The sequence below is a fragment of the Astatotilapia calliptera genome, chromosome 3, assembly GCF_964374335.1.
Source record: "Astatotilapia calliptera chromosome 3, fAstCal68.1, whole genome shotgun sequence".
NCBI classification, from domain to species: Eukaryota; Metazoa; Chordata; class Actinopteri; order Cichliformes; family Cichlidae; genus Astatotilapia; species Astatotilapia calliptera.
Window position 1 is genome coordinate 52,823,827 of NC_137424.1, and position 27,566 is coordinate 52,851,392.

At 40.8% G+C, this 27,566-nt stretch overlaps 2 protein-coding genes and 1 long non-coding RNA gene across 3 annotated transcripts in view; 2 read left to right on the forward strand and 1 right to left on the reverse strand.

Annotated features, from left to right (window-relative positions):
* Positions 1-84: 84 nt before the first annotated feature.
* LOC113019061 (uncharacterized) lies at positions 85-25,545 on the forward strand. Its single transcript, XR_003271929.2, has 6 exons — positions 85-323; positions 4,357-4,417; positions 19,385-19,499; positions 19,768-19,834; positions 22,040-22,136; positions 24,852-25,545. It is a non-coding gene; the product is annotated as an uncharacterized LOC113019061 (long non-coding RNA).
* Positions 25,546-27,317, reverse strand: LOC113019057 (uncharacterized). Its single transcript, XM_026162546.2, has 2 exons — positions 26,585-27,317; positions 25,546-26,207 (listed from the first exon to the last, which is right to left on the reverse strand). Exons 1-2 carry the CDS (start codon positions 27,293-27,295, stop codon positions 25,986-25,988), a joined length of 933 nt encoding a protein of 310 aa, XP_026018331.2. The 5' UTR covers positions 27,296-27,317; the 3' UTR covers positions 25,546-25,985.
* LOC113019060 (uncharacterized) overlaps positions 26,992-27,566 on the forward strand; it is a 73,067-nt gene continuing 72,492 nt past the window's right edge. Inside the window, exon 1 of the mRNA XM_080298520.1 lies at positions 26,992-27,265. The gene's annotated coding sequence lies outside the window, so the exon portion shown is untranslated. The remainder of the gene's footprint in view (positions 27,266-27,566) is intronic.

The following is a 27,566-nucleotide window of genomic DNA, read 5'->3' on the forward strand; positions in this document are numbered from 1 at the left end:
AGCTCTACGGTATCACCAGCTTATGTCCGCAAGGCTAATCCTGCGTCTGTTTACAACCTCACAGCTGTGTGGGTTTGAAAACCTACGTCACTACACACTGCTCGCCGCAACACCCGCTTCCCCCGTGCATTTCCTGCTTTCTTTTCTTTCTCGTCTTACAACTCACTAAGATAAAGGGTAACGGAGGAAGCTGAATAAAAGATAAATACAAATAGAAAAATTATTTATATAATCGGTCTGTAAAGTAAGTTAGTTAAAGGCATGGGAAAGTTAGTAAGGATCTTTTTCTTCACTCTGGATTTAGGAGGACTCCAGCCGTTCAGGTAACTCGTTAGCTTCCCTGACTTTAGCTACAATGTTCACGGTTTCTCATGGATATCCAGCAAGTGTGAAGTTGTTGACACGTCCCCCGGGTTATTGTAACTGCTCAGACAAGGTACAGCTAATGGAAAACGAGGCAACTCTAAAGGAAGGACTAGGCTTAGCATGTTGGCCTTATAGCATGCTAAGTTGGTGTAGCCTGCGCAGACTACGTCGACGAGTACAAATATGGCTTTTTCTTTGGGGTTTACTTGTGAAACTCAATGTGAAACAAACATTTTAGTACTCAGAGATAACATCACATTAGTTCTTGCCCCAGCATAGAAGTCTCGAGTGACTGCTTGAGGTTTGAGGCTTCACGGGTCACTGAAGCTGAATGACTTGTTTGCTTCACTGAATGCAGAGAGTGTGTGTGTGTGTGTGTGTGAGAGTCGTCTTTTATCAGTGTTGATGGTGTTTAAACAGGAAATTACTCGCACAATGTAACTGAAGTAGCTTTGAGTGGTTCAAGTCATTCAATAGTAGATTAGCGTTAGTTTAGTGTCATTGAGCCTCTGAATGAGTCCATTGAGATTCAGCTGGCAGACGGCCAGCCTGATATTTATTCTGTCTGATGTACTGATCAGTTGTCTGACAGTTTTGCTGTGAATGCAGTGGAAGTGAGTGTAGAGAGTGGCAGAGACCAGTTTCAGTTACATTCCAGGGCTCGCAAAATTTCAAAGTCCCTAGTAGCCCTTCGGGCAGGGACTCTTCAGTTTTTGGTAGCCGAAAATAAATTTAAGTAGCCCGAATAAAAAAAGAGCAATTTTTTGATGGATGTTTTGTTTCCTGTTTTGTTTCCTTTACAATATTATACATTAAAGTATAATATTGTAACGGAAACAAAACATTAATCAAAAAATTGTTGAAACACAAATTACAACATTGTATAAAAATTACAATCATCAACTCAAATACTTGGTTCTAATTGAACAGAAATTTCTATGAACTTGTAAGAACTGTGTAGAACATCAATCAGTCTGTGTCAGATCCTGAATTTGAAATTTCCACTGAAATCACAGGTAAGAGGCAAGTGGAACCAAGATCTAGGACATTTGCTTTTTAAAGTTTGCAAAGACTGCTAAATCTTGCCAGTGGTAGTTCACTCTTTGCAACATAGTACGCTGTTCTAAAGAGATTTTTCAGGTTTATTTTTAGTATGTTATTTGCAATTGGTGTTTGTTCTGGGAAAGGTATTGCAGACTGAGCAATAATGCATGTCTTGCATTTCTCATGGGTTCTAATGGGGGCCTTTCTTAAAATGACTGGTCCCAGTAACAAAGGCGCTTGTCGACTCAGAAATCGAGAGAAAACCAACAACACACCCGGCAGAACATTATGTTATTTACACGGGTGGACATAAGTGGTCCGCATGTGCGCATTCGCTGTCAAAATAAAAGACGCGCACCAGATAAGAAGTTGCAGCGTGCGTTTGCGTCCATATAAAAGGCAGTGTTTTTGTCTGCTAGAGTGGGATTTTCACGGCACATTCTGCACCACATCTCTGTGCGTTCATCATTTGTTTGAAGCCAGCTCACCTCCTGCAACCACTTTTCTGAGAATATGTGCTTCTTTTGTGGTTCGGACTCCTTCTGACATTTCTTTGGAGGTGGAGGAACACCAAAGTAATTGCTTAAAGGAGCTTCTTCGACATCTTTAAGAGTTTTAAACAAATGTCTGTCCTCCTCCAGAAAATCTTATGTATGCAAACACGCGTTGCAACTTCTTATCTTGTGCGCGTTTTTTATTTTGACAGCGAATGCGCACCTGCGGACCACTTATGTGCAGCCCTGGTTATTTAGCTCATCATATCGCAGCCACAGAAATTCTTTTGTCCATGAAACCATAAAGCTGCACTTTCTTTTTGCCTTATAGTCTGATTTGCCATAACTTTTCCGTTTTGTGGTAAGCTTTTCTTTGGCTGTCACTTCTTCACCCTGACCTGTCTTATTTGGCTCAGCAAAACTAAAATATATATCCTGCTGCTTTTACACACGCACTCACATAACGCTGAGCGATTCTCTGCGCGATCAACCTCTCACATGTTTAAGCTTGCTGCGGGAGATTTCACTTGTCATGTTTGTGTAACCGAGGACAAGGGATGAGTAAACGGGGCAAAGAAATAATTGATCATTTATTTATTACATAAGTTAAACATACAAATTCCCAGTCGTTTCCAGACAGGACTTACAACACATCCTGCCGATATCCCAGCTGTGCATGAGACTTACCACACAAACTGTGCGAAATAACACTACAACCCGTCACACCCCGCTTAGTGACACTGCAATCGTGGCACACACTGCAAACAATTCGGGTCTCAGCGCAGCTGGGAATCAGTGCTATGTATGGCCTGTGATCTGAGAGATAAAGGGAAGTGGCACAAACAATTAAAATAAAAAAAACAAAAGAGAGGTTAGTCCGCCCTTACAAAACTTACTCTCAATCAATAACCGCCTCTACGGCTGGACGGACTAACCAAAACAAAATTACAAATCAATCAAAAGAACAAAAAAAAAAGGACAGCAGAGACAGCACAGCTGAAAAACAAACAACATTATCAATTAAAATATTACCCAATAAAATAGCAATTTTATAAAACCATTCAAAATCATGAAACTAAAACAAACACTCAATATACCTACAATATTGATCAGTTTCCCTGCGCGCAGTCGATCTAGGGCTTGATCAATTCTTCTATTAAAATTCGTGGTCACACGACAGTATACCCACTCGCACCTGAGTGAATTAATTGCCTCTGGTTTTTTCCACAGAAGAGCGCTGACTTCACCCCACACACCCACTACCTTTTCACAGCTCTTCAGCCAATCACCTGGCAGCGAGCAACAAACTGCCAGGTGACACTTGTTACATTTGCATAGTAAGCTAACGATTAATAAGATGATGTCAGAGGAATTGGTGCACAAATTATCATCACTCACAGATCAGTGCTGTCGCTCTCTATCTGCAGTTCGCACGATTGCAAAGTGAAAGCAAAAAACAAGCGCAAATTCAAACGCGATTTCAATATGTCACATATTGACAGTGGCTCACCGATGCCAATGACATAATTACCCAGCTACATTTCTGAAAGAATGCAAAAGCATTGACATATATTTTTCCTTCCTACGACAGCCCGACGGGCAGGGCAGAGATAGATTTTGGTAGCCCGACTGGAAAAATCGCTAGCCCCGGGACGTCGGGCTAGCGATTTTGCGAGCCCCGCATTCAAGCACTCATATTATCGCTGAATGAACCAGTAACCCTTACCAGCAAAGACCCAGATTCAGAGACCTAACTGGGGTGATCCTGACTGTAAAACTGCTGTCATGCCAGCAGTCATTCACAGATCTAATGATTTCTGCTCTTTCTTGTTACAGAGTGCACTAAACATTTTACAGTCGTTTCTAATTCATTGAGCCTTATCCCACACAACTATATTGTAATCCTCTCGGATTAGTCACTGAATAAACATGCTGTGGTAGCACACACGCACATGGCCACTAGAGGGCGTATCTCAGCTATAACTGAGAACCTTCTGGTGGCTTTTTAGGGTTATTTGAGGTGCAGCTGCCATTTTTTTTTCACAGATTAATGTGCAGATTATTTCCTTGATTGATGTTCTGTTTTTAATAAGGCATTGCAATACGACTACACTGACAAGAGTGAAAGGATTATTTGCTAATGTGATGGCAAAACTGTCAGCCAAGAAAAGAGAGGAATATTTGCTCATTACTGACTGAGTGATTAAATGTTTCAATTCTAAACTCAGAGAAAATCAGATTATATAAGAGTGTGTGGGAATTTCCATCTAACCTAATAAAGCATTCACACCTTCCCACTCATCCAAATCCTGCAAACACTTATGTTGCTCGGCACACTTCAGAGTTATGACCAATACTGAGATTACTCAGCAGTTTCTGTTTTAGACAGAGGACTTTAGTTGCAGTATTTAGGAAAGCTTTTCACATTTGACCTCTTTGTTCATTAATGCAGGTACGCTGGATTCTTCTGATACTGACTTAAGAGTGTCCAGCAGGCTGACGGTCAACATCTGGTAAGAAATCTGTCTCTCTTTTGATGAACTGTGTCAGTGAAATTTGTAATACAAAATCCATCATCAATCATAAAGGGCGTCAAGCAGGCGTCGTCTTTTTGGCTACTGATTGATTTCTCAGTGATTTAGATTCAGCAGAGGGCGTTATAGCCTGAAGGTTTTATGAGGATATTTCAATAAATTTGTGATATTATTTAAAACAATATAGGAAATAAATACTGAATAAATAGTCAAACAAATGAACAACACCCTTCTTTGTTTGAAGTGTGCATTTGTTGGCACTTGGTTCACATTCACTGCCTGCTTGTTTCTCTTTGCTCATGCGCCGTCACAGTCTGGTTGCTCTCAGCGGTGTTTGCACCTCAGGCAGTGAAAACAAGTCTGTCGTCTCCACAGTACTTTCTCTGAAAGCCAATAACTGCTGTCTGCCCTTCATGTTCGCTTTACATTTCACATATAAAGTGGTTATTTTTCTCAGTTTAAACATTTAATATGTTTTTGTGTTTTGAAATCTTGATTTATTAGATTAGCAAAGTTACATCTGAACAAACCACAAGACTTGTGCAACAGTGTCTGTTGGACAGGTGTGGAGACGTATGGTCGTGATGCAGGGGACCATTTAAGGAAAACCAAACAACATATCAGCACAAACACCTACAAACTACGAAACTTCTTGCAGTCATCGACTGATTCATGAACTGGGCCCTGTTTCAGGAAGCCGGTTTAGTGCAAACTCTGACTAAGTATACCGTGAGTTAACGAAAACTCTGGGTTTTCGGTTTCACAAAGCGAGTTCAGATGAAGCCTGAGTGAGTCACTATGACGACACACTCCGTGAAGCTAACCTGCCCCCTAGCAGGTTTACTTCAACTAACCCTGACGTTCTCCGCCTCTTTGTTGGAAACCTGACTGTAGGAAGTGTCAGACATGGCGTGCCCCTTCCTTGAAGAGCCAGTAGATGTTGAAGCCCAAATTCTCCGCAGAGCTCTCTGCTGGGAGAGAGTGATTAGAGCGCGTTTGGACATTTTATCATTTCCTGATGATTTCCTGTGTGAACGTTACCGTTTCTCAGCACAATCTATAATTTATTTGAATAACATCCTCAGGCCTAATATTGCTCATGTGACACATCGCGGACATTCTCTCAGTTCTGTACATATTATTTGTATTGCACTTCGGTTTTTTGCAAACGGGAGCTTTCTGTATAATATTGGTGACGCTGAGCACGTTTCCAAGGCTACCGTCTGTCGGGCAGTCAGGAATGTTACAGTTGCACTGAAACGTCTCCTGTACACGTTTGTGGTGTTCCCCGGTCACAGACCCACAAGATTTATCAAAGAGGGATTCCACAAAATTGCAGGTAGCAGGATGACCAAAACTTAATTCATGATGTGGTGATACTTGAACTACTACTTAAATTTTACATTTATTTCCAGGGTTCCCAGGCGTGATTGTCTGTATAGATGGCACTCACATTCCAATCATTGCTCCTTCAGTAAATGAAGGAGACTATGTGAACAGGAAGTCTTTCCACAGCATTAATGTGCAGGTACATAGTTCCCTGTAGCATTTCAAACTAACAAATTATTTCATTATTAGTAATGGATGCTAATTTGTGTTCTCTGCACTGTGAAGATCATATGTGATGCTGCCAACATTATCACAAATGTGGAAGCCAAGTGGCCAGGCTCTGTGAGTGGTGGTGGTAGAGGACCCCCACCTGTTTTTCGGGCCTCCGCTTTTTTTTCTGTTGGCTATAACGGGCCACATTTGAGCATACAGAGTAAGCAAATATGTACTTGTAATGTGCTCAGATAATTTCAATAAGTGCTTACAGAAAGAAAATTAATGTAGCCTCTAACTGCAATTGATTTACATGGGACAAACAGACCAAGCACTATGGCTCATAATACAATTACACCTTACCTGTTTGGACTATATTTTTATATTTCATTTTTACTTGCTGCCAGGAACGTTTGGGGCCTGTTGGGTTGCACCTGCGCTCACATCACATCACAAAATAAAATGTATAAAATAAAAAATAAAATATAATAAAATAACGTGTTAAATGGGTGGAAATCCCTAGATCAATGTTTAAATTAACACTCAGGCATTGACTCTGTCGGCTATGTTTTGCCATGCATGCTCCCTTTTTTTTGCAGCTGAGGCTGTGTTACTTTTTTTCCGCAAAATTTGCATGTTATCGGCATATGCTGCCATCAGAATTTCGGCCTCAAGCGCTGTGAAATACATTGACCGCGCCTTCTTTCCCTCCGTCTCCATGGTGACTCGCTTAATCTGTGCTCCACTAATCAGGGCTTTATGTATCCTCGTGCGCGCGCTTAACTTGGGGTTAATAAAGCAACTCCGCGTTGATTGAACTAATTGTTATCAGCCTTTCTGAAACCGAATATTCCGAGTTGGACAGTTCGGGGTTACTCAACCCTGAGTATCGTTTTTCACTCTGAGTTTTCTAAACCGGCTTCCTGAAATAGGGCCCAGGACTGTATTGGAAACTATTCGAGAGTCAAATGTGAGGTCATCAGTCTGACGGTTAAAGCTTGGCTCAAACTGGCTGCTGCAGAACTTACTTTGTTTTGTGAAGCTCAGTGACTTGTTAAATATAGTGTGTGTTTTCTTTTATCAGTGTTGATGGTGTTTACACAGGGAGTCATTCACACACTGTGTAACTGAAGTAGCTTTGAGTGTTTGAAGTCATTCATTCAGATATTCAGGCCCATAAAGCACACTCAAATCATGACTCGTGTCTTTAAAACGAGGCTGTTGGTTAATGGTTTTCGTGAGCAGTCACTGCATGTAGAAAAAGTAAGCTTACTCTGTCAGACTGTATTTTGTAATTTGCCTTGTATGATATTCATAAAAAGAGCGGCCTAGCTTTGCGTCAACAGTGTCGGCGGTTTCCCCCTGTAGTTTATGCGCTGCCTCAAAATAAATACTTCGTTCTCGTCCAGTTGTCATACAGATTTGTTGTGTAGTGTAAGTGAGGGTAGCAGGTGGGAGAGAAGCAAATGAATGTAAGCAGCTAGCAGAAAGACAGCAGAGGTTAACCTCACTAAAGCACAGAATCTCACACACAGCCTTGTCTGCTGGGTAATAAGTCGGCTTTGACCTCTTTAACTTAAACTAGTTCCATTGTCCCGCGTGTTATCTGAAATGTTCTCGGCTTTCATTAGAAAAGTTTTTCTGTCATTGCTGCGTGTCGGCGCTCGCAGTATAATTTCTTGGCAGTATGCCATGGATGCTGAAGAAGTGTGTTTGTCATGTGGGGCTGACGCGGTCCTTGTTTTCCACCCGTCGTCTTCTGTTTCTTGTTTGATTCCACACTTTTATTACTTGAGCCTCAGTGAGTGTGTCGGGGCAATGATACTCAGCACTCCTGTTATTTCAGCCTCAGAGTTCTCCTTTATTTACAGTCATTTTTATTTGACTGATCAGTTCTGAGTCTAGTCATTATTTACCACAGACGATTGTGGTCCATGCTCTCACTTTCTCACTGTTGACAACACTCTTACTCTTATCGCTGTTATCTTAAATATATTCAGCAGTGCTGTGTCTTTATTACCAAGTGGAACACAAAGCTCTGAAGTAGCTGCAACAGTGAGCTTAGATACCATAATTTTAAAATGTAGCACTAGCAGTGAGTCAGACGTTGTCACCAGGCCCCACTGATGTTATTGTGACAGTCAGAACAAAATGCCTTTGAACTGAACTCAAATGTTGTACTCAGACAGTTAATGCCCTCACTTTTTTCCACTTTCAGTCACATTCAAACACTCACATTATCTCTCGATGAACTGAGCATTTCCAGGAAGGACCCAAATTCAGAAACCATTGATTTCTCTCTTTGAGGTGATCCCGACTGTAAAACTGATGCTGATCATTTTAATGCAAATTTGTTGGCAGGTCAAAGTTATGTCAGTATTTTGCAAAATACTCAGATGTGTAAAGTATTGTGTTTTTGTTGGCGTCTGACCTCTTGTCACTTTCACACTATTGTAGCAGCATCTTCTTGGCTACAAAATCGACACGCTGCTCTCGTCCCAACACGCGTCTGTACTTGTGTCGTGTTGTGCAGGATAAGGAACATGTGGCACAGTGTCACTATATCATTAATATTGTGATGTGACACTTTTTTAATCACATAGAAGTTTATCAGAATCAAAGGGTTTTATTGCCAAATGTTGAGCAGGTTTACAACATTAGGAAATTGCTATTATATTGGGTGGTATAATATGACACAGCCTTAATCAAACTATCAAGTCCAGCACTAAAGCGAGAGAGTCACTGTGAATTTCTTCTGACTTCCTTTGAAAGATAACACGTGGAGTCAAAGGACGCTCGCTTGGGGTTTATGCTTAGTAATAATTTGTTTAAAAAAAAAACCCCAAAATAACTGCAGTCTGCTCTTCACGTTCTCCTGAATGTGTTGTTCTGCATATATAGATGTTAATCAGCTGTTCACTAGAATTTACATGAATCGCTGTGATATGATTATGTGAATATGCTGGGGTAGTTTACAGTAAAGGCAGTGAGTGAGTGCTGCTTTATTTGACTGAAATCTGTGCGTTTACCTTTTATTTCTGTTAAATCAAAAAGCTTAATAGGGTCATGTAAATGTGCAGGAAAGCTCTGTATATAACAACAGATGGAGCCCACTTTGATCTCTCAGCTGAATCTGACGGTGTCTGCAGCCACACAGTGGCGCTGCCTGCATGTAATGCACAAACATCCTTATCATATGGCCATGAAGGCGATACCATCCCCTATAACAACAGTGTTACAAAGAGAAATGAAACTGTTAAAGAGATTCAGTTCTTAAGTATGTGTCCCTTCTTTGCATTAACTGGCCCAACAAAACCTGAAACCACCTCCGAGGTCTCGATGTTGATTTCCTACTTTCTTCTTTCTTCCAGTCTGTGTTTGCTTTCATACTGAAAGTACTTTAACACCTGCTTCAGTCGGAAACAATGACAGAGATCAGTAAAGGATGTAAAAAATACAAAAGCAAAACAACTGCACTGGAGGAAGATAAGTGAGGAGTGCTGCAGAAGTTCAATGATCTGCACTCTGACTATTCATCTAAGGGTGGAAAGTACACAGATGGAAGTGTTGTCATCAGTCAGTGACATTTCACTTTGCTCTGTCACCATGTAACCACATCCCTGTAATCAAAACAGTCTCAAATATGTTAAGGTTCAAATAGCAGCCTGCCTCGAAGACAAGGAGTGTGAGCCAGTGCACGTGACTGACACCATCAAATATATTTAACCAGTTACTCCACTCATTTTACACTCATGCATCGTTCATATGCTTTGCTTTACGCTCACCGGTTCTGTAGTAAATCCCACCCAGTTAGTCTTTAGAGACTGGAATGTCTAAGTGTGTCTATCTGATGTTGTTAATTAGAGAAATCCAATCAGCCACTTGAATTTTCAGTTTTCATCTCAGAAAATTAAAAACATCATTTTAGGCTTAGAAAGCTGCAATTTTACTGCAGAATTTCAGACCGTGCACAATTTAAGAAGTTTCGTCTTCCTTTCTCTGTTTCCTCTTTCAACGTTTCTTTGTTTCACTTTTAACCAAAACGTGCAGTTGAAACGTGAAACACAGGTTGATTGGCTCGATTCTGTCATTGCAGTGGAGTGAATACTGAAGGGAAAGTTATTTGCATATACTACAGACACACTATTGATGGATAGGAATCCTTCACAGTTTGAACATCACATTAACATAAAATTGGGCAGATTTAGTGACATTTTGAACATTCACTAAGTGCTGTGCAGCTGAGTGACTTCAGTCTATTTATGCATTACCTCTTTGTTGTGTGCTGGCACATACTGTGCATTCACACACAGTTAAAATGTGGTTTTATTTGCATAAACTGCTGAGGAGCATCAGTTCATTCATGCACAAGTAAACACAAAACCCCATTTGAGTTTTTATCTGATGCTGCCTGCCTCATGAACTGATGAGAGTTTCTTAACAGCAGCCTGACATCAACTTCAGGACTGATTTATAATACTTTATTTATCCTGAGGATCAACTGAGGATAAAGGACGGGTACTCGAGAGGGGATATTTGATTAGTCACAGTGAGTGAGTGACAAATGCAGGGCTGAGAAACGGGTTAATGGGAACTCGTGGTTTTCCCCTAATTTTTCTCTTAAAGTGTCATATATAACACTTCAGAGATGCTGTAGTTCTGCAACACACGCACTAGTTATCATGCAAACCATCTTGTACAGGAAGTTGATAAAATCTAAAATAGAATAGAATAGAATTCAACTTTATTGTCATTGCACATGCACAGGTACAGGGCAACGAAATGCAGTTTGCATCCATCCAGAAGTGCTTTAGTGATATAGATATATTACAATATATATATATTAGCAATAGTATAGATATGTGAGTATATTACAGAAATGGGTCTATTATGGTATGTTATAATGTACACGGTATGAAGTATGTTGTGAATATTCTATAACTATAAGTATGTACAGGCTGTAGTGAGTACAAGCTATGTACAGGATATGAACAGGATATAAATATGAAAAACTATACAGAATATGAAATAAATAACTTTACAGAAATCTGAGATATACAGCTATACAGAAATGGGAACTATGCAAGTTGTAGACACTCACTATACGAGATGTTTTACAGGGTGTGAATATGATCTAGTTTTAATCTATATTTTGATTAAATTTATGAAGTCAAAACAGTTTTTACAGAGACAGTCATAACTCCAAAAATGTATGTTCATAAAACTTGTAAATACATTCTGTATAAAAGTTTAAAAGTGAGAGATTAATCTGAATTCTCAGAGAGAAGTTCAAATGATGCATATGGTCAGTGAAAGTGTGAGTGAAACCTGGTCTCCCTGGTGAATGTGCTGTCAGTTAAATGACAAAGCCTTAATAAACCAAAACCTTTAATGCATTAAAGTTCCAACTAATGTTCCCAGGTCTGGTTATGGCTGATGGGGTATTGTTGTCCCCCCAGCAGGCGAGCAGTCACCAGTATTTTTACTGATGGCTCTGTTTGTGTTTGAGTTCGGTGCCCTGCGTCTTCCTGGTGGTGCTGATTTTCTCTGAGCAGTTTGATTATTAACTGAGGAGTTAAAAGGCAGGAGTTTGTGGAGGACCTGGGCTTCTGAGGGTCCTGCTGCTGCTGCTGGTGGTCATCACCCTCCTCTGCCTGGGCATGGCATGCTTTAATACCCAGTTAATGTGCAGGCTTGTGTACATGCTGCAGTTTGGAGAGCAACACCTGCACTTCAGGTAACATTGTATTATTGCTATACAAGTATTATTTGCTTTGCCTGTTGTAAGGCTAATAGGCTAACAAACCTATGCCATCCTTAGTACTGAACTGAATCATTCAGGAATTCCAGGTTAAAAATCTTTAAAAACATTAGATTATGTGAGAGTGACACTAGAGGACTACTACTATTTCTTCTTCTTCCTACTCTGCTGTGTATCCTTCCTTAGTCTGTCTCTAATCTTATCTCCGTGTCTTGTTTTTAGGTTACTGTAAGTGTTTATTGCAGAGTCATGTTGCTCATCACAGTAGTGTGCTGCACACACTATGACGACTGCATAAAAATCTGATACTGGATAAAAATAATGTTGGAAAAAAGTCGGTGGCACGGTGGTTAGAGCACGGTGGCACGGTGGTTAGCACTGTTGCCGCACAGCAAGAAGGTCCTGAGTTCAATTCCACCATCAGGCCGGGGTCTTTCTGTGTGGAGTTTGCATGTTCTCCCCGTGTTTGCGTGGGTTCCCTCCGGGTACTCCGGCTTCCTCCCACCGTCCAAAGACATGCAGCTTGTGGGGATAGGTTAATTGGATAATCCAAATTGTCACTAGGTGTGAATGTGTGAGTGAATGTGAGTGTGAATGGTTGTCTGTCCCTGTGTGTTGGCCCTGCGACAGACTGGCGAACTGTCCAGGGTGTACCCCGCCTCTCGCCCTACGACAGCTGGGATAGGCTCCAGCGCCCCCCGCGACCCTGAAAAGGATAAGCGGAAGCGAATGGATGGATGGAAAAAAGTCTGACTGCAAGGCAAGTTTACACTATAGCATTTTTGATAGAAAATGAAGAAATTTGGCACATTGTTCACCAACCTTGATGCTTTTTGTCTTGCAACAATAAGTATTACATGTTTATTTATATATACATATAAGCCATTATTTATTTTTCCTGCTGCTCGTGGTTGAGATATGAGTGTAACATTGTTGCAGTGAGTCTGAGCGCTCAGATGTTAATTTGGTCACTAACAGGGGCTCAAAGTCTAAGTTAGTGCTGGTGTATAAGGTGAAATTGGTCCTACCACCAACAACCCACTTAATGAGCATGTTTGTATGTCAAAGATTTGGCTTTCACTCAGAGTTTTCCTAGACAGTTTTTTTGGGAAGTAGATCTTTTCAGATTCCATTTGTTTCCTTTTTTTCTCTTTTCTTACCACTGATTACTTCCTTGAGGAAGTAAAAAAAGGGGAAAAAAAGAGCACATGCTTTCACCAATCTCGTAAAAGTTTTAATAGCAAAGTGATGGAAAGTGTTTCCATAGAAAAAGAAAAAGAAAAACAAAATAAAAACAAACACGAAAACACTAGACATTATGATACAGACTTATAATTTACTTATAATTTACACCGATGTTTGTTTGTTTGTTGTTGTTTTTTTGAAATTCTACACGCGAAAGGTGAGCGCGAGAGTCCTCGGTGGACCTGCTCGCTGCTGAAGTCAAAGTAAACTTTATTGTCATCTCCGCGTGACGTTGCTAATAAAGTTACACAATTACACAGTGAATTTGTGTATTGTTTGTATGTATGTATGAATGAATGAAAAACCACAGTTTTTGTCTTGGCCGTGTGATTTTATTTTGTTGTATTTATCTGCGACACCTTAAAGGCCGCTCAGTGACAATATTGTCGGACATTAAACTGGTCCGTGGCTCAAAAAAGTTTGGGGACCTCTGATTTACAGTATAGGAGCAGTTTGTCTGGAAACAACAACTGCAATCTGCACATTCATAGGCTTTTTTATTGAAATAAAATTCATACTTGTATATTATGTACTATACGAGTGGCTGAATAGGCGCAGTGGCATGAAATAATAACTTCCCGTCAAATGTGTTAAACCTAAAGTAAGGAGCCTGCTTTGAAAATGTCAGAAGGAACATAGGAAGTAGACGTAAATTACATATACCTGAACTTTAAACTGAAGCAATACATGCATAAGGGTAGAATTTTGTATTGCATGAACTTATTTCAAGCTGCAGCAGTGATCGGATTTCCTGCAGAGAGGAAAGGAGGCCGAGGTTTCTCCCGTGGGCCACACGCAGGCCTCAAACAAGAAGCTGCAGCACGAACATAACTTGTACCTAAAACATGAATTCAGCGATATTAATGCTCACTGTGATCTTTGAAACTTTGGATAATTACATTAACTCAAATGTGTCCCAGATAAAAAATAATTCAAATTATTTTTTTAAATTTAAAACACGCGTGATGTGATTTCGTTTTTTGTGTTGAATTCTTATTTGGACGGAGGCTCCATGGTGGAGCACTGCGGGACTACATAACAGTGTTAACAGAAGGACTGCAGGTAGACTGAAGAATATTTATCGTGAATTACTGAAGTAATTATTCATTACGCAGACATTCATTGAATATTTAGTGCCACAGCTTGTATGAAGCGCCTTTCCTGCATCCTCAGTGTACATATCGTGCCTCCTGTTCTTCTCTTGCTTTGCCTCCGCAGTCTAAAGGCCTTTACACACCACAGCCGCAGCTTTCCTGGGAATATTAAAAATATTTTTCACATAATTTCACGGGACGAATTTGCAAATTTTATTAATTTTATTTGATTATTTGCATCAAGCTCGATTTCCCAATTTCTTCGCAGTTCTGACGAACCACGATCGCGATTAACACACGCGTCGGTGCTGACTATAAAACGACATGTATATAATCAAATGATCCTATACGAGGGAGTACTAGGGCCACATTAATAAAAAATATATATAATATTGACGATTGATGTGTATATAATAAAATGATCCTATTATACCTAAGACAGCGCGATAAGGAGGAGGAGGAGTAAAATATATACGATTGATGATTTTGAGATTAAAGTCAAAATAATATTTTGAGAGGAAGAAACTCGAATTACTTCTGTTTCCAGAAAATCTTCCACGGCTGCTCTGCAAAATACTTCGTGTGGACGAGACGGCGAAAGCGTCCTTTGGAATCAGTTTACTGTCCGAGAGAGTGATTCTCCTTCATCACGTAATCACGATGCGTGTTAGTGGTTTGTCTCGAAAGTGCGACTGTAATTGTAACCCCGAAAATACTATTTCGAGTTCAATCACAAGAGGACATTGATTTTATTTTTTATTTTTTTAAATTTTGTAATTGGTCGTCATACTGCTCTAATGTGAAACCCGGCTGGAAAAGGAGATGATGGGCTACTTACCGCTGCTGGCGATCCCTGCTTCTCTTCTTGACCTTCAGCCTAACGATAAATGGATCCCCCTCTCTTTATTCTCCGTCTTCATCTTGGCTGTAGCAGAAATATCCCTCCTGATCTTCCTTCTTCGCCTGCGCAGATTTAAGGAAAAGTCTCCATGTAAGAACCAGTCAGGTGATACAGAGTGTCGGCCGTCAGCAGTCCCGTTACCGGCGTCGGTGCAGGATTTCCGCTGGAACACCATGTTGGTGAACATCGCTGTGTGTGCACATCCGTTAAAAGTTACTTACTTGTTGAAAGTTACTTTATTTTTCAGTGTTACTTTAATGAATCCAGTTCTTCTTTGCCAATTCAAATATCTTTAAAGCTATTATGTTATATTTGTGGCAATTGACTATTGTTGGCGGCTTAAACTGACTTTGATTCATGCGCATCTCTTATGGATGATATAATGTATCTACTGCAATGTTTGTGGTGCTTCTACGACAGATGTGTTAGGCACCTGCAGTTATTGCTAACACAATGCTCATAAAGCCCAGTTTAAACACTCATTTTAAACTAATAAACTAGCTGCGCTTGTAAATGTTTCTAACTTCAGTGACGCAGCCAAAGGACTGATGATCTTATGCCTTTCACAACACTCGCTTCTTCTCAGGATTTACATTCACATCTGGGGTTTTACAGAAAGTAATCCGTGAACTGTGATGGATAAGATCTGGATGAGCTGCTGTCATTCATGTTTCTGGTGTAGTCTGCTATTATAGACTAATGGCGATGCAGACATGCCAGTTGGATGTGGTTGGTTCCTCTGTGCTGCTGATAACAGACATTATGATGGCGTAGACATAATTGATATTAATAATAATTCAGTGCTCAGTAAATGCACAGATAATTCGTAATAAGCATTTTAAAAAATTATATTTGTATTCTAAGTGTGATTATTGAACTAATATTGATCATTGCAGATAGTTGTGGCAATTGTTTTTTTAAATGTGAGGTTGTCGTTGCAGATTTTTTTCTGATGTATTAATCAGATATTTTAACCGTGTCATATTAGTAACAGTAATATCACTTTCTCACTTTAGTATTGGAAGACGACTCCTGACACCAGTTGTATGCCTGCATGTAGAGTGTAATCACAAGTGGGCCCCGTGTTTATTGCACCTTCACAGAGGGCCCATTGTAAGACATCCAGGCACCCTGGTCAAGGGAGGAGACTTTTCTTAGAGTGGGAGGTTCAAGGATGAGCTGGACTGAAGGGATATCTGATGTGCTGTGGATTGTTCTTTGTTTGAGTGTCTGTGTGTGTGTATAAGATGTGAGGGCGGTGGCCAAATGTCAGAGATCACCCTGGTGTTTTGGCTGGGATGTTTCTCTCCACACTGCAGTGTGTTTAATAAACCCACTTCAAATTATTGCTATACTATTGCTATACTTGTATAGCAATAGTATTGCAATACTATTGCTATACTTGTATAGCAATAGTATTGCAATAACTTGAAGTGGGTTTATAGCAATAGTATTGCAATACTATTGCTATACTTGTATAGCAATAGTATAGCTTTTTTTTTTTTTAACCAATGGTCCTTTACAACACATTCTCCACTTATTATGTCATTGCACATACTTAAGTATAATTTAAAGCTTTATGGAAGATATGTATGTATGTTTGCCTGATTCCAGCATGGCAACAAGTCTTTAATGAATTTTGTTATTGTAGAGACAGAATGTGAAAATGAATGCATCCCCCCTCTCTTCTGCTACCTTCCTGTGTGCTCATTTGTCGTGTCCAAAAATAAATAATTGAAAGGCTGAGTGTTCACCTTTAATGGGGAAAAAAAAAGTGTGAACATCCACATGAAGTGAATTATTCAGAAATTTCAGGTTAAAATTCTTCTAAAACATCAGATTATTTGTGATACTTTCATGACTTCTTATTATTCTTTGCGCTCTTCAGAGTATCCTGTCTGTATTTTTATCTCAATATCCTGTTTTTAGGTTAGTGTGAGTGAGTGTAGACATTGGTTGAATCTTTGTAGAAAGAACAAATGCGTGGGAGTTTTCTGTTTTTCCTGCACACTTTTGGCATCCATGCAGCTGGTGCTTACCCTGCAGCATCCTTTACAACATATTCCGCTGTTTAATGTCATCAGCCTCCACTGTTGTTTTCTTTTTCTTTTCAAGGGTTTTACTGGCTGGAGCAATTTTCTGTTAGGAAACCAACACTAAACTGGGATAAATGTAACCGCTGTTGCTGATTACTTATTGATTACCGTACTGTTACTTAAGCTTGCTTTGAGCTCTGTGTGGTTTATTCTTTGAAAAAATGAAAATCGACAGCACATACTAACCTGCCAAGTCATCAAAGACAAGTAACAAAGGTTTGAGTCTCACTTTTGCTTTTACATCATGGCCGAACTGCCCTTAAAACAAAAAACAAACAAAAAAAAACCAAGTGCCACAGTGTTGTTTTCATCTTTTTTCTGCCTGCACTGTGACACACACCAGTGTTGTTATGGGCCATACTTAATGTTACTGTTTGCAGTTAGAGACGTTAAGAAGGAGAAATGGGAAAGTCTGTGTGTTCATGTTGTTCGTGTGAAGAAGAGAAATCAGCATTTGCAATAAAACGCTGCTGATATAAGTACAGGTTGTTGTTAGTCTTTGGCTGAGTGCAGTGTTTTCTACTTTGCTTTCTGCTTTTTCACCCAAGCAGAAATAACAAGAATGAACTGTTATTACAAATGTATAAACTTAATATTGTTAATAGAGTTTTGATCATTATATGCACTAGTTTTGGTCACAAGTGTGGGTAAAAGCTGAACTTAGTTTTAAAGTGAGAACAGTTTCTGAGTGTGTGGCTGTGATCTACCAGATACACAAGGCATGGTGTCCTCCTCAGCTCCCTCTTTGGCTTCAGCTCTAAATTATAAACTTAAAAAAAAATTGGTAAATTTAAAAAAAAGAAATAAGTTCTTCTAAAGAAAAGGAATGTATGATTGAAATAATCATATATCTCTTCTCCAAACTGGAACATCTGTTGTTTTGCTTATTTTGCATCCAGAGAGATAAGATGTTACAGGGGAGGCGTAATCTGTGATCAGTGGGTTAGATTAGTCAGATCAATACTTCTCTCTTTTTCCACTTTGAGCTTGGCTCGGGTGCCAGTACATACCTGAGCATCCAGCCCTGATGCACCGATGCCACCAGCCACCTGCAGGGAGTGTGGTTAGGGGAGGTATTTAAGTATGTTTAAATATTCATTCAGGAATTTTTAACATGACATGAATGGTTGGCTGCACTCAATCTGTGAGGATTTGCTTCCTCTTTTTTCTCCTTCTTCCTTTTTTCACAAATATTTTCTGTTCCCTTTCATTTTTCCTTCCACTGATAACTTCCTAGAAGTTAGAAGAAGAAAAACGGTGCCTATTTATCACTTTTGGAAAAAAAAAAAGCTGATGTCTGGGCTCTGAGCAACCGTGTGTTTTGTGGGTTTTTTTTTTTTTTTTTTAAAGAAATTTTAAAGCTTTCGGCTAATAGTGCGCACTGTCAGTGCGCCCCAGGGTGGCTGTGGCTACAATGTAGCTTGCCATCACCAGTGTGTGAATGGGTGCATGACTGGATATGTAAAGCGCTTTGGGGTCCTTAGGGACTAGTAAAGCGCTATATAAATACAGGCCATTTACCATTTAATAGTTCTTCTGGAATGACCTTATTCATACAAAAATGCTATTTTAATATTGTCTTATTATTGACATGTAGATTCAGATACACAAATAAAAACAAAGTGTTACGTGTGTGTGTGTGTTTTAGTGATTAATATCACTCAATACCACTTAGAAAATGACAAAGTCTGGCTGTTCTAAAGCAAAATATGAAGAAGCAAGGGCTGAGACAAGACTTCTCTTAAGCACATTATAACTGTACAGCTGTGCTCATAAATGGGGGTGGGTTTCGATAATTGATTTTCCAATTGAAATCGATTTTAGCTTGAATAGCGCGATTTGTTAAATCCTGAATCGATTTTTAAATATAAATGTATTTTGCCAGAAACCAATTTCAGCAATCACCAAACAGCTAAAACAGCAAACCAGAGCAGGTAAACGGATTCTGCACAAAGACGTAAACACAAAGCGCGGACCCAACGCATCAGGATCAGCGAGCTGTCGGCTGATATGTCGGGCTGAAAAGCTGCAGGTTTTGTCACTCTCCAACCAAAATGGATTGAACCAGGAGCAAAAGAAGATCCAAACTATGCTTCACATTTCGCTTCACTTAAACTTTGTCATGAATTCACTATTACTTTTGCCGTTTTGCTTCCACCACGATAAAATCCCAGTGGTTTAAGCTGGTTTAGATATTTCACTCTTGCAGTTTCACAGCATCCTGATTGTCGTTCTTCAGTTGAGGTTTCACTGGTTTTCAAACCATCAAACACTTTAGATTCACACGTGTTTGTTTGTGTGTTGCAGGAGTTTCGCTCTGAATCCTGACCTCCTCTTTGTGCTTCTGTGGCTCGTGGGACCATAAATTGGTCACCGTGGCGACCAGCAGGATGATTGAAAGTCCCCCGTCTGACTTACTGAGGTCAGCCGTCACTGTTAGTGTTTATCTCATATTAAGATAAGATAACTCTTTATTGTCATTGCACAGTCATACATAGTACAGTAGTACAATGAAATTGGAAAAACTGTCCTACGTCAGCACTACATATAACACAACACGACACGATATGACACATCACAACGTAACAAACAACACAACACAGTATATTAACTTAGTATAAAAATCCTGTGTAAGTATGAATGAATGGTGATTAAATTAAACAAATAAAATGTATTTTTCTTTTTTCCAGTGCTCACTGTGGCTCCGCTCTGCAGCTGGTCTCCTTTTCCACAGTGCAGTGACACAGTGTTGAAGAGGTGAGTGTGTTAGTGTCACAACGGGACTGAACAGACTCACGCGCAGGCTCTAAGTTTAGGAAACACAAGAGTCTTTATTACAGCACAGCAGGTGATCTATTTACAAAGGTGTGGTCCAGGGGGTCCACACCTTTGTAAAGGTGTGAGAGCACGAACAAAAATGAAAATAAAAACATGTAGCCATGCTGAGCCGACCGGGTAGGCACAGGGACCCTGACAGTGTGTTTCAGCTGTCAACTCACATGGCTCAGCTATTTGCATAGAAGTTTAGATTTAAATCTCTCGCACGTGCTGCGTAGTACTTAAATATCATCAGGGTTTACACAGGCAGTTATTTGTATACAAAGGTGACTGTTTAAAGTCATAAGCTGCAGATTTATTTTCATGCAGTGATTGTTTACTAAATGAGTTCACTGAGCTTCAGCGGCTGGTGATCTTGGACATTCAGGGATTCTTGCACTGGGGACAGCTCTAAAGCACAGTTACAGGTAGCAGAAGGAAGATTGTTCCACTGAGCTTCCACCCTGATATTGATCATCTTGTACACTTCAGGCTCAGATGGATCAGAACAGCCGCAGTCAGGATTCGTGATCTGAGTGACTCTTTGAGGTTTCATCTCGATGATCATCCCAAAGACTGGTGGTGGTGAAATTCTTAGTTCTGTTAGAAAGTAAGCAGCTTGTCCACTGTATGTATATTTTCACTCTTAATAATTACCTTATTGAAAATGAGTGCTGTGTATATGACCGGTTTAAGAAATGACACGGGTCGAATCGTCTTACGATTCACGCATGCGCCCTACAGGAGCATTTTCAGTGTGGATGAACAACTCTTTGGAAACGATTGAAAACGACTCAGAGCTTTTTTAGACAAAAACGCTGTTTTCAAATGTATCCGGATTAGTGTAGACGTAGCCTTAATTGAATTGCCTCTACACTATTTAGATTTTTAATGCTGTAACTGCCCACATCAATATCATCCATACTTTCTTTTTTTCTCTGCTTTTTTTTAGCTTTAAAGGTAGTGATGGACTCAATATTGTGGCGCAGTACGTCAGCTGAAATCTCTGAAGCACTAAAGTTTCTACGCCCCACGTGTCTCATGTTGAAATGAAGAGCACTTAATTATCAGCCTCCTTTTAATCAGATATGTCTGATGGTGAACACAAGCCTCCAGCAGCCAGCTGTCTGAGCTGAGGAAACAAAAGGCACACTTACAGTCTAAGCTTTGGTTTCCCACGAGCGTTAGAGTTAGCCTCACTGCTACGGTGTCATGTTGCTTTCACATGGATGCCACAGGGATCCTGCACTCACTCTTCATAGAAAGTGACTGCGGTAAATTACATTACACAGATTTAGTGGTTTCAGTTTATTTATTAACTGTACTTACTGCACGGGAGCAGAGAGTCCAAGATGAGTCCGTCTCTGTTGTGACTTTATGAGATTTCCAAATCATTGCATTTAGATTTAAAACACAGAGTTTGTAAAACTGTGATTCAGATTAATTTAATTTTAGCTCATTGCTCTCCTGCTGGGCCCCATCTGTTGGTTCATGCTCACTGCTCTCAGACTGTGTGGCTTGTAGAAGCAACAGTGTATTCTCAGCACAAAGCAGAGCACGTTACTTAATAGCTAGTGGAAACAGTGCAAACCTCAGGAGTGGAAACCAAAGTGATTCAAGTCTTAACATTTATTGAAGGCTGTGTGGGAGCGCTGAGTAAACAAGTGCTGCTGTGGAGCTAATTTGGAGCAAACTGCTTTATGTTTCCTTTAACAGGGTGATTCTCTTCAGTATTACTGGTCAACAACTGCACATGATCCACACTGTAACTGTTTGTGTGTGAAAGCAGTTACAAAACCAAAAGAAGCAGCTCCTGTTACATGTGCTAATGTGTTGTTGGCTGAGGCTGAGGAGGTTACAGAGCAGATCACTTTCTAGTCTCCCCGTCTAAATGAAAGTGTTGTGTAAAAAAACACCAGTGTTATCCTTTTACTGTCTGATATGTTGTACAGGGTGTATCAGAAAGAAACCTCAGGTCAGCTGATCACATGACCCAAGTTAAAGTCCTCCTGGAGCTCAGTGCACTGGATCCAGCTCTAACTCCAGATGATGATGATGATGATGACGGTCAAACTCTTGGTTAATATGAAGGCTGTCAGGAGGCTTGTTAAGACTCATCAGAACTCTGCTGCTCCCTCTCTGCAGGTGCTGTATTCAGCTGAGACGATGATGCTGCTCGTCTTCAGCTGTGTGGGTGGAGCAGCAGCAGAGGTGGAGGCTGGAGGATGGTGTGGATGATCAGGTGTGTTTTTTTTTAATTTTTTTACAAGATTTATTTTCATTTTTAAATTGAAAAACAAACAAAGCGAACAAACAAACAAACAGCTCACAACTATGGCACACAGCAAACATCTACAACTAACCACAACATGGCAGGCTGTTGTGACCACAGGAGCACTTCTAGGTGCACACTCTTGTATCCATGCCTTTCAAGGATAACCTCAGACTTCTGAAAACTACGGAGCCAACGTACGGAGCGAGATCTCGCAAAAGTTTTAGCCGCATTCTTCGGAGGCCGCCAGCTCGAAGCCAACCGGGATGTCAAGGCATGATGTGCCGGGAGAGCGGTGTTCCCCCCGGCTGTAGCAGGTCTCAACCTGCCATTAGCTTCGAGATGGTGGGTGTCAGACGTCTCCGAAAACGTCGGAGCACTTTTGCAAATATGTGATGTCTTGTAAACTGAGCAGATATTTGACATTTACACAACTACATTCACACCTCAAAATATCTTAAAAGTTATTATTGTGACCCAGAAAGAGTAATATTACAACTAAGTAGCTGCCGCCATCAATCATCTTAATTTTTTTTCTCCCATGTCCCTTGCGGGGCTCCATAGAAAACCAAACACAAAAAGTAATAACATAATGACATCAGGCACTCAGCTGTTCTACAACTTTTACCTCAGGGGATTTGAGCCACCTACAGATTCTCCTGTACCTGCCAGCACACTGACACTTTGACTATCACAGGCCTGTGTGTGGACATGTGGACGCTCTGTGTAACAATGATATTCATTTTCGCACTACTTACTACTGACACGCAAGAGAGGAAGGTCAGTTTCCATTTCTGTGCTTATATCTTACTAAATGCAGGGTAATGACTGTGTAATGTGTTGAATTTAATGTAGTGGACTGTCTGAGCACATCTGCTGATAAGCTGAGTCAATAGAAGCACATCCTGTAGATAAGCAGCTCTAAGATTTACTGTCTCTGCTGCTCTGAACGAGTCCTCTGAGCTTCAGCCGCAGACACAAACCCTCAGATTTATCCAGTCAGATTCATTTACAGGACCTGAGGGAGCAAAGCAGACACAAACTGCAGAATATTTTATTTATTGGTCTGTCAGCACCTAATCCAGCCTCTCTGACCAACTATTGTTGAAGTGCTGGCTGATTGTGTGAGGCTGCAGCTCCATCTGTCTAATGTTGGTGTAGAGATCATCCTTTCATCAGCTGCTGCGACAAAACCTTAAAGCTCAGATAGAGATAACAGGTGTCACACAGTAACTGTGAGATGAGCTGTATCTGCTGCTGGGAGGCTGAGGTGGAGGTGGCTGTGATAAAGGTGCTTAGATTTGCACTGGGAATGACAGCTGTCAGGTATAAGAGTAAATATATCTGGTTAGTTTGGACTGTAGAGGATTATATTAATTTGATATTGAGCTGGGAGTGGTGGGAGGATTGCTGTGGTAGGTGTGACAGCAGAAGTGAGTGATTGAAGGAGAATGATTAGTTTACTAAAATGAAATAAAATGTCTTCACATGTCTGTGAAATACTCAGCTTCAAAATAGAAAGTGCTGTCTCACTGTGACATCTGTTAGAGGATAGTCTGTACTGATCCGTCAGTGCATTATGTGCTCAGTTGAATCTGACAGTGTTTGCTGCCACTCACTGCTCTGGTGTGTACACATGTTGTACGGCCATAAAACTGTGAGAGATTCAGTTCTTGAGTGTTTCATGAGGCAGATCCTGATTCTGTCAGCACAGCTTTTGATTTCTTATTTCCTGATGTTCACAGAGTGTCTCGACTCCACATGTAGAGTTGGCTCCACTAGCCTGAGGGCTGAACTACAAAGCAAGTCCAGCATAGCTTAGCTTTCTTTGCATTAGCTGGCTCATAAAAGCTCAGATATAACAGACATGCTTCAGTCTCTGTTTGCTCTCACACTGAAAGTGATTTCACGTCTCCTTTCACACCTACTTCAGTCCAAAACAATATCAGAGGAAGTGTTGATAGAGGTCAATAGAATATATAAGAAATACAATAGAAACACAGCAGTGGTGCTGATAAGTGAGGAAGAGGAGTAAGCAGTGCTGCAGACGATCAGTATGGAAGCAGTGAGAGAAAGTCCACAACAGAGTTATTAAATCATTGTTGACTCATCTGCAGCTCTGAACACATGACCCACTCAGATTATCTGTTTCCATATGTTACCATATCACAGAGACGCCTTCCTGATAATGAAACTTGACTTTAGGCTCCGTGTACCTCTCAGCCTGTTAAGTCACTCTGTGGTGCTCTTCATGTCAACTGTGGTATTTGCTGTGTGTTTAATCTGTGCACACAAGTTGTTTTGCATGATAAATACTAACACATGATGTGTAAACACTGAGAAGAGTGACTAAGAAGCCATAAACAGGAACGACCCACCGCCACCTCTTATATGGTTAATGAGAAAAAGTCAGTTTTTTATTTACAAGCACAAACCAGCAACACTTTACTGCAAACAACTTCAGACCCTTGAGCTGTTCTCAGGAAGTTAGGACTGAAATAATCTCTGTTATTGTTTGCTTGATGATCTTAGTGCTGATTTGATCTTTTCAGCTTGTTTAACTGAGTCTTAATGTTAATGGTGTGTGTGTGTGTGTGTGTGTGTGTGTGTGTGTGTGTGTGTGTGTGTGTGTGTGTGTGTGTGTGTGTGTGTGTGTGTGTGTGTGTGTGTGTCTGTCTGTCACAGTGTAATCCAGAGCTGCTCCTTACTGAACTCGACCCTGCAGAGCACTGAGGGCGTCCTGTCCAGCTTCAGGAGCAACTGGCAGGAGTTTGTGGAGGACCTGGACTTCTGGAGGGTCCTGCTGCTGCTGCTGCTGCTGCTGATGGTGGTCATCACCCTCCTCTCCCTGGGCCTCGCCTACTACGTCAGCAGAGTCCTGCCTTTCTCAGGGTGGAGAGGAGGCAGGAAAATAAATGAAGATCTTTATGTAGAACAAAAACTCTGGTATTTATTTGTTGTGCAAATCTGATCATTTTATTGGAATCTGAACAACATCATGTGATGCTGTCAGCACAAAGAAGAGAGGACGGTGACTCAGAGACACCGACAGCTTCATGTGTGGCCTAACACCTTTACAACCACGCATTGATGAAGTCACTTTTACATCCCTGTTTGCTCTGTTACAAGCTGTATATTGCTGATGTTTTGTATCTTTTCATTGTTTTCTCCTCACTTGTTATTTATTCAAATGTCTTTGGTGTGAATTTTTCCCTCGCTGTCTTTATTTCACACAAATACCTGCAGCCTTTCTGGCTGGAAACAGTTTTGTCAGGATATCTTGATGTTCTTTGTTCAAAGGGTTTCAGTGTTTATTCCATCAAACATTCATGTCAAGTCATTTAATGTGCAAATTGAATAAAATCATGAATGACTGTAATCATCATCAGGTCACTTTATTATCCACTTAAAACTTTATTGGCACACAGCAGCTTCCCTGAGTTTTTTACAGTAAACACAGTAAAGACTAAATCTGTACAAACAGGCAGGACAATATACAAATTCCCTGTATGTGTCTGCACATATACTTGGCCAATAAACACGATTCTGATTCTGTTACTGAAGAGATCTCATTCATCCATCTTGAAGCTAAATTATGCATTGATTATGTAAGCAGATGATTTACAGGCATTACTTCATTGATTGGAAGACAAACGCAAAATAATAGAGACAATCTCAAACATTGTAACAGCAGTCAGCCTCAGCAGAAGGAAAACAAAGGATTTCTAAACCTGAGAAAGTGGAGTTGCACAGTGGTGCCGACATAAAGGTGGCGAGTTCAAATACTTAAAGGGATGAGCTGTTGTTGTTCTTCACTCATCAGTTGTGGGTAAAGTCAGGGTTTCCATTTGACTTTAGCATCCTGTGCTGGTCACAGTCTGATTCTCTGCCCTCTTCAGTGCCTCCTCCTCCTCCTCGAGTGCACACATTAAATTTCCTGTCCCTCAGAAACCAGCCGAGCCAAACAAGCAGGTCAACGATCACAAATACAGCTGCCGTTATGAAGAATGTTCTCCACGACCACTCGGAGCACTCAGATGGCTGCAGAGGACAAGAAGACAGAGCAGAAATATTAGTTATCAGTTTTAACTGACTTTTAATGCTTTCAGTTAAAGTTAAAATAAAACAGCTTTACACTGTAAAGCTCAACATAAAGGTGAGATCATTTTATACATTCTGTGTGTCAGTCCTCGGTGGACAGACCACAGCCCTCTATCTTTGCACATCTGTAAGCACATGTTCCTGCTGACCCGCTGCGTCTGAATTTTGACTGTTCTTTGCTGACAGGACCGGTTGCCTTTGGCCTGTCCTACTAATCTTCATGGCCACGTTACTTAAAGTCTTTCAGTCAGTCTGCAGTGATTAAACTGTGGACGATTAAGGTTTAGAGTGACGTGTGAAGCTACTTAAATTCTTACCGTCGGTGTGGTTGTAGGCTGTGAGGTGCTGCCCGGTGGTGGTGGTGATGGTGTGGAGACGTGCAGGTGGACAGCAGAGCGGTGTTTCTCTGTGTTCTCCACGTAACAGTAATACACTCCGTCGTCTCGGAGCTGAGCTCGCTTCACGGTGAGGGACAGGTCTCCTCGCTGGTACCAGTCTGATGGTATGGACACTCGGCTTTCATTATAGCCGTCCCCGTAGGTGATTTGCTTAGACAGAGGATTCAGCTCCAGCACCAGCTCTCCGTCTCTCCTCCAGCGCACAGATTTCACTGCCTGACCGACTGTAACGGAGCGACACGGCAGGGTGGCACCTTCATCCCGGGGTGCGACAAGTTTATAGGGCAGAAAAACGTGCAACACTTCCAGCTCCCCCCTCTGTTTGTAGTTGCAGGTAAACGCGTAATAGCCGTGATCGTTGAAATCTGCTCTCTTTAATATCAGAGAGTCGGCGCTGTAAACCACCCGGTTAATGTAACCCGGTCCCGGCTTCCAGACACCGTCAAGAAAGGCAACCAGCTGATCGGTGCCATCCATCAGCTGATGTGTGACTTTTCCCGTCTTGCACTTCTCTGTCAGGGCAAACTTAACATCGTCTCCTGCAGCGGCCTGGATCAGTTTCCCAGACACCCGGCCGATAAAAAGAAGAAGAAGAACAATGTAAGTGAGGCGGACTGATGTAGCACTCATCTTGCGCGCGGGGGAAAAATGTGCGCCGTTCACGCGCAAGCTGACTTTTTATAGTCGGTGGTGGGTGGCGCCGGTGTTCCACACCGTCCGAAAACCGGTCTGAGCCGCATGAGAGCACGATGCCCAATTGGCCAATTGACTTGTCTGAAACAGCGACTCCTATGACTCAACTGTTATTATTATTATTATTATTATTATTATTATTATTATTATTATTATTGTTATTATTGTTGTTATTATTGTTGTTATTATTATTATTATTATTATTGTT